Consider the following 15165-nt stretch of genomic DNA (forward strand, 5'->3'; position numbering starts at 1 on the left):
TCAAATTTTGACGCACCTCTGGAAGTCACTCTTTTTGGGCTCATCTTGCTTGGAGTTCATTAAACTTCTTAGATCTTTAGATTATTGTTTTTCATCAAAATTTTGAGTTCTTAGGCATTTCTTCAAATATTTATTCTGCCCTTTCTCTCTTCTTCCTCTGTTATTTCCATCACCAACATATTATGAGGGCCCCGCCCATTGTTCTTCAATCTCTTTTCTCAGTTCTTTAGACTGAATAATTTCTGTTGATCTAACTTCGTTTACTCACTCTTTCTTATGCCAATTCAAATCTCTTGATGAGCCTTTCCAATAATTTCTTCATTTGTTATTGAATTTTTCAACTCCACAATTTCCATTTGATTCTTTAGCATGGTTCTATTTTGAATCATTGTCATTTTGCTTTCTTTCAAAATCTTTAAACATAGTTTCTTTTAGTTCTTTGAACATATTTATTATGGCTGCTTTCAAGTCTTTGTCTGCTAGTGCTAACATCTAAGCATAGTTAGTTTCTGTGACTGCTACCGTGATTGTGGGTCAAGCTTTCCTGTTTGTTTGGGTTTTTTTTTAAACAATTTTTTTATTTTTTAAAGATTTATTTTATTTCTCTCCCCTTCCCCCCCACCCCCCAGTTGTCTGTTCTCTCTCTGTGTCTATTTGCTGTGTGTTCTTCTTTGTCTGCTTCTCTTGTTGTCAGCGGCACGGGAATCTGTGTTTCTTTTTGTTGCGTCATCTTGTTGTGTCAGATCTCCGTGTGTGCGGTGCCATTCCTGGGCAGGCTGCGCTTTCTTTCATGCTGGGCAACTCTCCTTATGGGGCGCACTCCTTGCGCGTGGGGCTTCCCTACGCGGGGGACACCCCTGTGTGGCACGGCACTCCTTGCGTGCATCAGCACTGCACATGGGCCAGCTCCACACGGGTCAAGGAGGCCCGGGGTTTGAACTGCGAACCTCCCATGTGGTAGACGGACGCCCTAACCACTGGGCCAAGTCCTCTTCCCAAGCTTTCCTATTTCTTAGTATATCTTGTAATTTTTTTTTGAAACTGGACATTTTAGATAATATATTGAAGCAGTTCTGAATTCTTACTTTTTCTTCCTGATTATTTTTTTTATTGCTGCCTGGATTGCTTATTTGTTTGTTTAGTAATTTGCCTGCACTAAAGCTGGTGAAATCCATTTTCCCTGCATCATGTGGCCATTATTGATGGCTCTCGTCAGTTTGGGGACTTTTTCCTTGCTTTTACTTTTAAGTGTGGCTTTTTCCTTAGAGTTGCTCCTGTTTCTCCATGGCTTTAATGGCCAGCCAATAACTGGTCAGAGGTTGTGTTCAGTAATACTTCAAACCAGTAAGGCTTTCGCCCTCTGCCAGTGGATCTGTATGTGGATTCAGAACTACATTCAAAGTACAGGCGGTTTTAAGTTTGGCCCAGCTATTAGTTTTGCTGCCTCAGCTGGACCCTCTTGTGTCCTCTTTGCACATGTGCACCACTCCTGATAGAGTAAAGTTGTATGAATAGCTTTGGCTATTTCTAGTCTTCCCAAGCATGCATGCTAATACCAGTTGTACAAGGGTATTTGGAATTCTTACAAGTGTCTCTGTAAGTCTCTTTTCCTGTATCTTCCTTTTAAACTTCTAGTGTTTTGGTGTGATCTATTAACTTTAAAGAGAGATAATATAAAAATAAATTTTTTTAAAATTAGTAAATTGAGCAATTAAAAGCAGATCCCACTCAAAAAAAAAAAAAGTCTCATGGTCCCTGGGTCCATTGCTTGCTCCATCCAGGATTGTAACCTCAAATTAGTAGAATCCCTGACCTTTCCCTTTTACTTGCCACTCACATTAATACTAATCACTGACAGCACCACTAAGCATGGGTTATTCAACCCTCTGCTCCAAATCAAGTCATACTCCTCCAGCAGTGAAACTACTGGTTATTTGTCAGCTATCTTAATTAGAACTACCACCTAGAATGATTGGGAGGAATGGGCACAGTCCTCAGCGAGTATGCCACAGATTCCCACCATCCTTTCAAAGTTCAGTGGTTTTTCATAAATAAGTATTTTTCACTTTGTTGTAAGCCATTTTAGTCAGTTTCTGGGGCACCGAAATGAATGGTTTGGATTCTTTTGTCCAGTTTTATGGTTGCTTTTAAGGGAGGGTATTTGGCAGCCTCCTCACTTCACCACATCAGAAGTCCCAGCTAGTATTGACTTGAACTGTGTAAATATTTTATACAGTTCAAAAAATAAAATTAAATTAGAAAAGATGAGGCTTGAAAAGCAAATGAACTAAAGTATGACATTAGGTTTTAAGCAATGAATTGCTGTACTGATACTAATTGTACTGAACTTTGTATATAAAACAGAAATGTACAACTGTGGTAATAAGCAGTTGAGATAAAACTCTGTTCATCAAGGGCATTGTCTGTTTGGGGTATTTATTGGCAAGTTCCTGTGATAATTTATGGTGCAGAATAATGTCAGTATTTCGTCCTGAGTTTTCAGTGACAGGGAAGAAGCGGCTTTCTGGGAGTGCTGAGTTAAGAGCCCTATAAAAGCTCTTTGGTTCCCATTCTTATGGAAATATAATTCAAGAGCAAATGTTTCCTTGTGAGACCTCTCTGGAATGTGTTAAAAGGCATTGCAGAGGTGTGCGAGGGGCTGCTAACCACATTCGGAGCTTTGATTCATAGAACAGAACCTGGGAAGATTTGCACCTGAGAGTGCTGCAGAATGTCAGCACTACCAGCTCATTTATGTGGGAACATTCGTGCCACTTAGCGTGCTAAAGAGACCTGCACACTGTCTGTCCTTGGATAAAATCCTGTCCTTGGATTCTAGTAACATACGGTTTGTGTGCCATCCTTTGGAGAGAGAGTATATTTAGGCAGAATAAACCCACATCTTTGTACTGGAACCAAGTCAGTCTTTTGGCAGAGCTGGTAGGTAGTGCAACTGTCTCTTCAAAGTGCTATTTTTAGCTGTTTCCAAGGAGTTCAGCCTGATATTGATAATTGCATTAATCCTCAATTTACACAATCTGTAGAGAGGGAAGCAGCAGCTCTTTTCCTGCATAATGGGTCACCGGATGATGATTTATCAGCCAATAAAATAAAATGCCTTCAGTAGAATAAATGGCCTCAGAAATGTGTTTTGGAACCCTTCTCTTTGCTAATTCAACTTTTAGTCCCCCTGTTACAGAGACAAAGTGAATGTTTATCTGACTGGCTCCTCCAACTTGGCCTTATCAGTAATTCGTGCTGAGTGTACCTTGTGTCTAGGCCCTGCCTTTTGGGGAGTGATTATAATTATAAATGTCATAAATTTACCAATAAATGATTAGGCACAAAAAAAGGGGGAAAAAAATGAAATTCTCAAGAGCCTGATCAGCAATCTGAGTGATTCATCTGTGTTCATAGAACTGGCTCCAGAGAACAGATTTTGGATTAGAAAGTAGCTTTAAATTAGAGTTAAATCCAGGAAAATGTCCAAGAATGGACATTGGACTCTAGTAATTTGAATTGCCCTATGTCTAAGGAATTTTTGTTTTATTAGTAACTGTTAAATATTCTCTTGGTTTGTTTTGTAATCTTGCTGAATGACAGTCTACATCCTCACTCCATTATCTTGTCATGCAAGGCATGTCATCTAGGCTTGATTCATTGGTTGCTTCCAACAAGACTTTGAATTCAGATCAAGTGAGGTAAAGAAAAAGGGATGGTTAGCCTTTGCTTTTATTGCAGTCACAGCAGACTCTTTTTACTAAAAGACATGCTTTCTGCTTCTTGGCTTAGCAAGGTATCTTGACTTACATTTGTTTTCTAAGCCTATTCTTTTTTTTTTCTTTATAAAACAAGAGTAATAGGGTTTTTTTTTTATTTAAATCAATTTTATTGAGATATATTCATATACATGAAGTCCATTCTTAAGTCTCCCATTGATTCTTTGAACCTCCAATATCTAGCCAATAAATCTGCCCTTTATCCCCCCCCCCCTTTTTATTTTTCATTTTTACTTAAGATGGATAAGATAGAATCTTTTGCTTGCGTCCAAAACTCCTGACCAATACAATAAAGAACGTTACAATCCATGTACCTCCCTCCTGGTTAATGCTAGGTAAATATGACTACATTCTTATATTTTTATTCCCCTCCATTTTACTTATTTTTCATATTCCCCTTAGAAGAGCCCTTCCTCAAATTTTTTCTAAAAATAAATTATTATTGCATCTGCTATGTATCTCATACATAGTAGGCACTATAAAAATTAGATTCAGTTAATAACTACCTTTTGGGCCCGTTCCCCACCCCCACCCCATGGCTCCCTCATCTGTTTGCTGGTTGTGTTTGCTCTTTGTCTGCTCATTGTTTTTTTTGTTTTGTTTTGTTTTTTATTTATTTTATTTATTTCTGCCCCCCCCCCCCCCAGTTGTCTGTTCTCTGTGTCCATTTGCTGCATGTTCTTGTTTTTGTCCACTCTGTTGTCAGTGGCATGGGAATCTCTGCTTCTTTTTGTTGCGTCATCTTGCTGCGTCAACTCTCTGTGTGTGCAGTGCCATTCCTGGGCAGGCTGCACTTTCTTTCGCACTAGGTGGCTCTCCCTATGGGGAGCACGCCTTGCGCATGGGCCAGCTCCACACAGGTCAAGGAGACCCAGGGTTTGAACCGTGGACCTCCCATGTGGTAGGCCCTATCCACTGGGCCAAGTCTGCTTCCCTCATAGTTTTTTTGCTAGTCTGTTTTGTTTTTGTTTTTTTCTTTAGGAGGCACCAAATCCTAGAGCTCCCAAGTGGGAGGCAGGTGCTCAACTATTTGAGCCACATCCACCCCCCCCTTGTGTTCTTTATTGAGATTTGTCAAATGGTTTGTTTTATCTGGAGTGTAATAATAAGGCATGTGGGGGGCACCCTGGTCTCATCAATAGCATATTTACACATTTTCAGAGACATAGTACTTTTACTTTGGTCCCTAATTTTAAGAGTGTAAGTCATTTAGGCTCCAGATTCCTCCTGTGTATGAAATACCCTGTTAACTTCATTTCCTCCTTTTGAATTTTTTATTTATAGTCAAAAGCTTCCAGAACAAAGGAAGATTTTTGCAGGTTCTTTATAAAAGGGTGCTGTCAAAGGTGGGCGGGCAGGCAGACACTTCTGCCAGTACTGTTTGTGTCAGCTATTTGGTAAGATGTTCATAACTGAAGGCTCACACAGACTCAGTACATGCCATCTGCAGGATAACATTCACTCTACCTTAAAGTTCGATGGGTGTTTTGCCATCTTTGTGAATTTCTGAGTTATTACAAGAAGCTAGGAAAAGCTTTATTTTTCTAGGTTTTATCAAGTTGTCCTGTATTAGCTGGCTTACAGCACACCTCGGGGCCCCTGCAAACAAGGCTATTGCCTTGTAATGCACTCAAACAATATATTATGTCTCCTTCGTGACACAAATCACAATTGTAGCTAAATAAATAGTAAATTACTTATTTACAGAAAAATAATAGCTGTATTTATTGAGCCCTTATTTGCCGACACTGCATTGGAAACTTTACATACATTATCACTTAAGTCTATAAAACAGTCCTAAGAAGTAGGTATGATTAAAGCCTTGTGAGTTTTTTTTGTTTAGTTGGTTGTTTTTGTTTTTGTTTTTGTTTTTGTTTTGGAGGGACCTGTTTTGATGAAGAAACTAAGGCTTAGAATGATTGTGGAACTTGTTGGAGGTCATATAACTAACAAGTAGTAGAGCCAGAATTTGAATTTTCCAAGATTGTGCACACCAGTGCTTATGTTTTTTAGTTTCATTTTGAATGAGTACAAATTAAACAATACTTGAATTGCCATTTCATGCAAAAGATAGAAACATAGAAGGCAAAGGGCTTGCCAGTACATTTAGGTTTTGCGTATTAAACATCAAGAATGCAATTGATGATTAACCAGGTGGTCACGTATTTTTCTCTCTGAGATAAAAGTAAAACTGACCTGGTTCTCAAGTCTGGTTGCTGCTTATCGAATAGCCTGGGTGTAAAGAAAGCTGACCTTTTTGTTACACTTAAAATAATATTGTGAGAAATTACATGATTTCCTGATTTCTTTCAGAAAAGAAGAGAAGAGAGCACTAGACTAAAGGAAGAGGGAAATGAACAGTTTAAGAAAGGAGGTGAGATCCTTGTTTTAGCACTGATGTCTAGTCATTTTGCCGCCTCATTCTTGTTCTGAAGAGACACCAAAGAACAAGCCTAAACTGCGAACAATTCGATGTTGCTTACAACCACATTGGAATTTTGTTTTTTTACCAGGTCCAAAATGTTCTCAGCTGACTGTGATTAGTTACCATATTTTTGTTGGCATGGGCATAGTTTTTCTTTTCTGTAATCCACTATCTATTAACCCAGAAATGGAAGTGGGGGTGGGGGTGGGGGTGTCCTTCAGCTATTGCTTTGGAAAACTTTAATCTTGAATCTTAAAAGGCTGTTTGCTACATTGCTGTATTGCTATTCTTCATTTGCTACAGTGCTATGAAAACAAACCTGGGTAAGTGTTTTTTGTTTTTGCTCTGACTACTTTTCCATGTGCCTTTTTTTGGATGCCTTAGATAGGCAGATGTTCTTTATATCTTTCTGCAGTTCCAACATTTGCTTACAAAAAAAGTTGGTTCCCTCCAATAATTTAGGAGAGCTATTTGATCTTATAACAGCTTTCTGTCAGATCTCAAGTGCTTTAGAATTCTAGGCATGTTAAAGTTTTCCCATAGTTATTTTCATATTGTAAAATTGTTTGCTTATATCCTAGCTTAACAATCATCACTTGTTTTTTTAATAGAACTGATAGTTTTAATTTTTAAAGATTTTCTCTTTGTATTTTAGAAATAAGTATTCCCAGCCTAAGAAAGAAATGAATAGGCAATTTTCTCTTAGTACTCTGATCACAATTCTGCATGTCACAATGAATATATAAATGTGTTAGTTGTTTTTTTTTAACGTATTTGGGCAACTATTGATTTTTTTCATTTCTGATGTTAGCTTCATAAAATTTCTCTCTAAACGTTTTATATCAATGGATTAGCTTTTAGCCAGGTTGACTGTATAAAAGTACAGTATCTCTAATGGAACTATATATATAGAAATTTTTTCTTAATTTGTATTAGTCAGCCAAAGGAATGCTGGTACAAAATACCAGAAATCTGTTGGCTTTTATAAGGTATTTTAGAGGGATAAAAGCTTAGTTATAAGGCCCTAAAGAATACAATGCAAGGTTACTTCCTCACCAAAGTCTATTGCCACATGTTGAAACAAGATGGCAGGCGATATCTGCAAGGGTTCAGCCTTCCTCTTTGTTCTTAAGGCTCCATGGTTCCCCCTCCTTCTCATCTCAGCTATAGGCTAGACAGCTTATTTCTTTTCTAGGCTCAGCTGTAAACTATCAGGCAAATGGCTCATCTCTCTTCCCAGGGCCACAGGATCCCTTTTCATGTCTGGAGCTCCCTTCCTCTGTGTATCTTTCTGTATCTCTTTGAGTGAATATCCATTTATATAGCCCACAAAAGGGGGCAGGAACTCAAACTGAGTCGCCCTAATGATGTCATCAAATCAAAGCCCTAATATTGATTTAATCAAGTAAACATAAAGCCTTTGAATTTAAATCAATCAAAGGGTATCATGCCCAGAGAAGCAGACCATATTACAAACATAATATCTCTTTTTGGAATTCATAAATAATATCAAACTGCCATATCATCCCAGACCATGAATCCCTAACTTTAGTCTCTTTCTTCTATCTAGTTCCATAACCCCCTTTCAAAACTCCTTACCAATTTGAAAAACCAAGTGAAAGTGAAACCTAAGGTATTATAGGAATCTTGTGCATGGAGGGTTCTTCACTGACAGTGTTCTTGTTTCACCTCACCAGGCAAGCCTTGTTAGATTGTCACAAGCAAGCACTGTTTCTTTAAAAAGAGAGAGGGTGGGCATTATTTTTACTGCCCCAAACTTAATAGCCTATATGTCTTTTTTATGTGAAACCTGTGAATGGAAAGCTATGCATTCTCAGGTCCTATGGAATATGGTAGAATCAGAAATAAACTCATAATGACTTCTGTCTTTTGTAATCCTTAGATTATGTAGAAGCCGAACAGTCTTATAGCCGAGCCCTTCAGGCATGCCCATCCTGCTTCCAAAAAGACAGGTCTATTCTCTTTTCAAACAGAGCTGCTGCCAGGATGAAACAGGTATGAATCTTTGACCTTTTTCGTTTTAGGAAAGTGTTTTGTGGGATAGTTTATCTCCAAAAATTAGCTTACAGGTTAAATGTTGCTGCCTCCATTCCTGCCCATATATTCCCCTTATACTTAGGGAATGGGAAAAATAGAAGAATATTTTGAAAAACTTGAGTCAGATTACTGTTAAATTTGAATAGCTGAATGAATAATTTCATGGAAGGTTAACAGAGTTTAAACTATGACAGCTTAATAAAAAACAGAGCCATTTAGTACACGTCCTTAAATAGCTGTCACTGCTTATTTCAGACCTCTGGAATTCGAGATAAAGATTCAAAGGCAGATGGAAACACTGATGAAAATTCTAAACTTAAAGATGCTTGTTTGTAAGATTCTGATTTTTCTGTTGAAAATATGGACATTGGGAGAAATGCCCAACTGTTGGGATGAGAGGTGCCCTATAAAATGCAAAATAGGTGTCAGGGAAAGTTCAGAATCACTTTATGTTTCCAAAGGTTTGAGAACCTGGGATAGCAGGGCAACTGCACAGTAAGTGACAATACAAATAGATTTGTTTTATATTGTGTTGATGTTGCAAGTTAGATTTGTTGTATATTTGTCTGATTTTCTTACATAGTGAACATAGTAAGTCTCATGGGGTTGAAATGATATTTTTAAAATATCTAATAAATTAACAGAAATAAAACACTTGTTTAACTGTGGCTGCTTACATCAAAAGTACAAAAGATAGGGTTTTTTTTTAACATACCTTTAAGCAACTATGAAGCTCAAGATTGGGTGAGGTGAGTTTTTTGTTTGTATAGGTCAGATACCTCTGTCACTTTTCTCTGATGTTCCCTGAAATTCCCTAGTGCCTCTACCAAAGTCATTTTGGGTAACCAGGTTTTTAAAAAGTGGCAGAGGGGAGATGCCACTTGAATGCTTGATCATGCAAAAAGGGTTTGTTTTTTTAACTCAAACATGTATTTTATTATTTGATTCAATTTTCAAGGTGAAGATTTCTGGAGAGATTCATATGACATGAAAGAAGAAATTACAGAGTATACAAATAGATATGTATTAGGGAAAATAAAGCAATTTTTGTTTCTTTAAGCAGTATTCATTAATAAAGTCCACCAACCATCAGAATTCATACCTAAGAGTTTTTACACTTAGCTAGAAAATTTTGATCTTTTACATTTGCTTATTCTTGCCGCATTCTTAGCCTCGAAATTGTCATTGTGAAATGGGATCAGGAAACCTTAAATGTCAGGTTAAAAACCACCATTTAGCTCTTAGGAGAAAAGTTGCCAAGCTATTTATATTGCTAAGGCTGGGCTAGTATAATAAGTTAGGAAAACATATGGTCTTGCCAAATTTTGTCTGTCCCATCAAGGAGAGTTGCTTTATGATTGAGGAGAATACAGTTATATCAGTGGTCTCATTTTTGTGGGCGGGGGGTAAAAGATAAATCCCTCTAAGAATTTATTAAAGGCTATGAAACCTGCCTGTGGGAAAACACACATATACATACAAATTCCCTTCTGAGATATCAGTGGCTACCATAGATCTGGTATCCCAGGAAATCCTCAATGGTTGAAACCTAGGATTCAGAGAATGCCGTTATAAAAATTTGGAGCCTAGCAAATTACTTAGTTTGACAATGTTTTAAATTTTGTATATTAATGAGATTCTTAAAACTTTCTGAGCTCAGAGAGGTAAATATTAGGTTTATACCTGAAGATCTTACTGGGAAAGAATGTCAGCTCCAGTCATTCTCTCCATTGCTTTCATAATGAGAAGAGGATGTGAATTTTCTACACAATAGCTGGGCTAATACAGCAAAAGCTCTAATAAGGAAAAGCATAATCCTCTTATTTGTTACATCTTCCCCAAGTGGCCTTCTAGAAAACTTGAAAACTATCTAATTTAAGTAACATTAGGTTTTTGGAAAAATTGTAATATTTATAAAACCTTTCCTGAAAATGACTTCTCATTCTCTCTTTTTTTTAATTGGTTGCCTTATTTTTTTAATTTGTGTAAATTTTCCTACTGGAATCTGTGTTCCCCATACATTCTCATGAACAATAGTCTAACATGAGGCAGACTGTGACAGAGAACAGAAAGGCTATGGGTTTTGGGAGATCTGGTAAACTAGCTATACCTTAACTCTCTCCTGAGAAAGACATATTTTCATTCTTATAGTGATTAAAATAATACTGTTCATGATCACTCATTCAGCAATATAGGTACTTTAACAGCAATTAGGAAGCAAAGTGCTGGTGGCAAGCACAAGTGACCACTGCTGAAGGCATAGATGAGAATTACTGACCTACAGGTAGAGTAGTTGGGAGGGAGTCACACTATTCCTGACCACTCCCCTGAGTTTAGGACTTGGGTTGGTTCTTCTGTTGCACTTTTGAAAAGGAGTTGCCTGAAACTTCTACCACCCCAAACCTCAATTCCCAAGACCCTAGCTTAAGGCAAGAGAGCCATTTGTGATGGGATCATCAGCCCTTTTTTGAGGGACCAGGAGGAGTCGTGAGTAGAGGGGAAAAGCTCATATAGCACTCCTCTGGTGCACTGTAGGATATCCAGCAGGCTGCCCCATCCCGTTGCTACTGCAGCTGTGGTGTTCCCAATTCAGCCTGCTCAGCATTCCAGACTATTCCAAGCTGAAAATTCATTTCTCAATTGTTTATTTGATACATTACCCTTTTATTTTCTCTGTTAATAACAGAAGTCTTTCTGGGACTCTTAATAATCGGATGTTAAACCTCCTAAACTTCCATGTCCCTTTTTATGTCACCTTTCATCTTTTTTATTTATGTACTTGGAGAGTTTCCTTCTTTTCTTCAGACCTTCTCTTATTTCAGCAATAATATATATACTTTTCAATTCTTAAGATTTCTTATCTAATTTTTCCCTTTTTGCAATATCCTATATTTGTTCTACAAATTACCTCTGCTCAAATATCCGACATGCATACGCATATATATATATTTTTTTTTTTTGGAGAAGTTGTGAGTTAACAAAACAATCATGCATGCCATACAGTATTCCCATACATTGCCCCACCAACACTTTACATTATTGTGACGTATTTGTTGCAAACGATGAAAGAATATCATCATATTACTGCTAGCTCTAGTCCATAGCTTATATTTGATGTATTTTTCTCACAAACCACCCTATTATTGACACATTGTATATTTGTTACAGTTCATGAGAGAACTTCCTTCTATTTGTACAGTTAACCACAGTCCATTTGCCACAGGGTCACTGTGTTATTCGGCCTTGTTTAGTCCATCCAAAGTATATACTCGGTGGCTCAGAGTTTCATCGCAGAGTTGTGCTGTAATCACCTCAGTCCATTACAGAATGTTTTCATTAGTCCAAAAGGAAAAATTCCATAACCCCTTAAAACCTCCCGTATAGACTTTTAGCAATGGCATAGTACCTTCTTTGCCATTGCTGTGAAAATATTACAGTGTTACTGTTAACAGTAGTATCAAACATACATTTTTAAATTTCTTCTGTTTTTTCCTGACTTTCTTTGCTTTGAATTTAGTTGTCTTTTTTTTTTTTTGAGATTTATTTATTTATTTCCCCTTCCCCCTCACCCCAGTTGTCTGTTCTCTGTGTGTGTTCGCTGCCTGTTCTTCTTTGTCCGCTTCTGTTGTTGTCAGCAGCACGGGAATCTGTGTTTCTTTTTGTTGCGTCATCTTGTGTCAGCTCTCCGTGTGTGTGGTGCCATTCTTGGGCAGGCTGCACTTTCTTTCGCACTGGGCGGCTCTCCTTACAGGGCACACTGCCTGCGCGTGGGACTTCCCTACACGGGGACACCCCTGCGCAGCATGGCACTCCTTGGGCGCATCAGCACTGCACATGGTCCAGTTGCACACAGGTCAAGGAGGCACGGGGTTTGAACTGCAGACCTTCCGTGTGATAGACGGACGCCCTAACCACTGAGCCAAGTCCCTGTCCCAGAAAAAACACTGATCAGTCAGATGTGTCTTTCAGAACTTTTTAAAAGTTGCATACTTACATAAGTACATTAGAAATATTTACTTTTAAAATTTAAATAATACTGTCATTCTGCAGCTGACTTTTTTCATTCAGTAAGTCCTTTGGACAAATCCATATCCATTTTGTCAGTCCTTTCTTTTAAACTGCTGCATAGTATTTCTAGTCATGCTTTTATTGATAGAAATATAGGTTGTTCCTCAATTTTTGTGTACCAACCATACTGCCTTAGAAACATTTTTGATTGAGTCCTGAAGCACAAGGTGGTCCGCATTGCTCTAAAACATTCTACAAAATATATAGTATTTGCTACAGTAGGCATTATAGGAGAATGAACACACTTATTTGAACTAAATTGTTTCTGTAATATTGTAGAAAACTTCTAATATGGGGGAAATAGACATTTTAGAGCTGGAAGGCCACTAGATCAGATGCTTATATTTTAGATGAGAAACTGAACCCCTGGAAAAGGTAAGTGACATGACCACTAACAGCTGGTTATTGTCAGAGTTGGGACTAGAATCCAGTGTTTTTTACTCTGTGCCATGCTTCTAGATTCAGTGAGTTAAATTCATTAGGTGTTCTATTTGGTGAATTGTTTTTTTCTTTTTGTTTCATCAATAGTTATAAGTTAAGGCTTATAAGTGAGACGGCATGGCCAATCACACACTGTGTCTGCCGGTGGATCATCTGTATACTTTCTGGAATATACCACTTTGGGTGTGATATTAAAACAGCCAAAGAGAAGAGTAGTTAATTCAGTTATTCATACCAGTTATTTGCCCTGTTCATTTGTTAACAAGATTTTCTGTAAATGTCAACATTCTAATGTGCCTTCTAAATGTAACAGGTCAATTATAACAGTCTTGAAAGACATTTTGGGAAAGAAGCTGTTGAATAATTAGTTACCAGGAGGCTTTCAGGTCAGAACTGTCCACATGTTAATTTTGAATTCAAGCTTGGAGGACACATGCAAGTTTTCATGTAATTTCTTTGAAGTGCATTCTGCATCTCCATGAAGAGTTATTAATGAGCAGCACATGGCATTGGTACCATTAAGGTAGAACTGGGGTGATGCATATTTTTTTTGGGGGGGAGGGTGATGTATATTAATGTTGCATTTCTTTATAGGACAAGAAAGAGCTGGCCGTCAGTGACTGCAGCAAAGGTACACTCGTTTCACTACTTTTGCTAGATGACATAAGTTTCTTTCCTCTGGGCCTTTAAAGAGCTTTTTGTATTTCATTATTTTCAGAGGTATTATATAGTAATAATCTTAGTGAAAGCATACTTTTAAATCAATAATTCAATCTGTTTGTCCTGTATTAGTAAATACCTGGGGAAAAATCAAAGCTACTTTGGCACAGAACCTCATGAAATGGAATTTACTTCCTGTGGTCTCTCAGTTACTTTCCTTTGAGATTCAAATTAAAGATGTTAGCTTCTTTTAGGGTATCTGGATATCTCTGTTTGGGGAAGGGGCTTTAGCTGTGATGAGAGACACTATATCTCTAATGAACAGTAGTCTCTTAAGATGTAATAATTTTTTAATACCTACTTCCCATCGTTTTAATTACCCTTTCAGGTTCTACAGCTGAATTAAGCCTTTGCTACCTGATATTTGAGTTTCCTTCCCATCAGCTTAGATGAACATATTCCCAGATATGGGATCACTTTTTTTGTTTCTGTTTCTGTTTTTGTTTTCAAAAACAAAACAGGACAAGACATGCCCAGGCAGCTGTCTTATCCTCTAACCAGCTTGGTGTGGAGAAGATAAATAATCACTTTTCCTTGCATTTTACTAGTCTTGTGACTCTTTCTAGCTACTTAACTATTTTTATATTTTGTATTTTTTCATTCTTTGGATAATACTCTGTCAGAGAATCCTGAAGTTGGAAAGGTCCTTATGTTACCTAGTCCCCCCTCTCACCTTAAGCCTGAATCCCCTCTTCTTTTTTTTCTTTACATTCATCAGTTTGGCACCTTTTCTACTATTCTGTTTTCTGACCACTCTCTGAAGTTACCTCATTCTTCCTTTACTAGCAATCACATCACCTTTTTTAAAATTTTTCTTCATAGCACTATCACAACTTGAAATCATTTATTGATGTGCTGTTTACTCTTACCTACTGGAATAGTATAAATCTTCAAGAGAATATGGATCTTATTTACCACTATATACTCACAGATAAACATTATAAGTAGATACACATATTTGGTACTAAATATTTACTGAAAACATGAACTAAGGGCATATGATATGACGGAAACAAATGTTCTAGAGGATGACATTGCTTTCTAACAGAAATAAAACAGCTCAGAGGGAAAAGGAAAAATGTGGTATGCTTTAATCAAAACACAGGCAAAAGATTTTAGAAGAGCAGCTATTGCTGGATAAAGGAAAGTGACCTAAGGGTGCTGGGGGACTAAGTTTAAAAAAAAAAACAAGGCAGCAGACTTGGCCCAGTGGTTACGGCGTCCATCTACTACATGGGAGGTCCGCAGTTCAAACCCCGGGCCTCCTTGACCTGTGTGGAGCTGGCCCATGCACAGTGCTGATGCGCGCAAGGAGTGCTGTGCCACGCAGGGGTGTCCCCCACGTAGGGGAGCCCCACGCGAAAGAAGTGTGCCCCATAAGGAGAGCCACCCAGCGCGAAAGAAAATGCAGCCTGCCCAGGAATGGTGCCGCACACACAGAGAACTGACACAACAAGATGACGCAACAAAAATAAACACAGATTCCTGTGCTGCTGACAACAACAGAAGCGGACAAAGAAGACGCCACAAATAGACACAGAGAACAGACAACCAGGGTGGCGGGGGCGGAAGGGGAGGGGAGAGAAATAAATAAATAAATCTTTGAAAACAAAAAACAAAAGAATTTAGCTAAAAATGTAACCTCATGGTCAGAACCTAGGAAAACAGATTGAT

The 15165-nt window shown here is 37.9% G+C and overlaps 1 protein-coding gene across 1 annotated transcript in view; it reads left to right on the plus strand.

The window, feature by feature from the left end:
• The window catches only part of TTC1 (tetratricopeptide repeat domain 1), a 49509-nt gene that overhangs the window by 15976 nt on the left and 18368 nt on the right, over nucleotides 1-15165 (plus strand). The window contains exons 3-5 of the mRNA XM_004467221.4: nucleotides 6093-6153; nucleotides 8108-8220; nucleotides 13366-13402. Of these exons, the coding sequence (XP_004467278.1) occupies nucleotides 6093-6153; nucleotides 8108-8220; nucleotides 13366-13402 (211 nt within the window). The remainder of the gene's footprint in view (nucleotides 1-6092; nucleotides 6154-8107; nucleotides 8221-13365; nucleotides 13403-15165) is intronic.

The sequence above is a fragment of the Dasypus novemcinctus genome, chromosome 2, assembly GCF_030445035.2.
Source record: "Dasypus novemcinctus isolate mDasNov1 chromosome 2, mDasNov1.1.hap2, whole genome shotgun sequence".
In the NCBI taxonomy this organism is placed as follows: domain Eukaryota; kingdom Metazoa; phylum Chordata; class Mammalia; order Cingulata; family Dasypodidae; genus Dasypus; species Dasypus novemcinctus.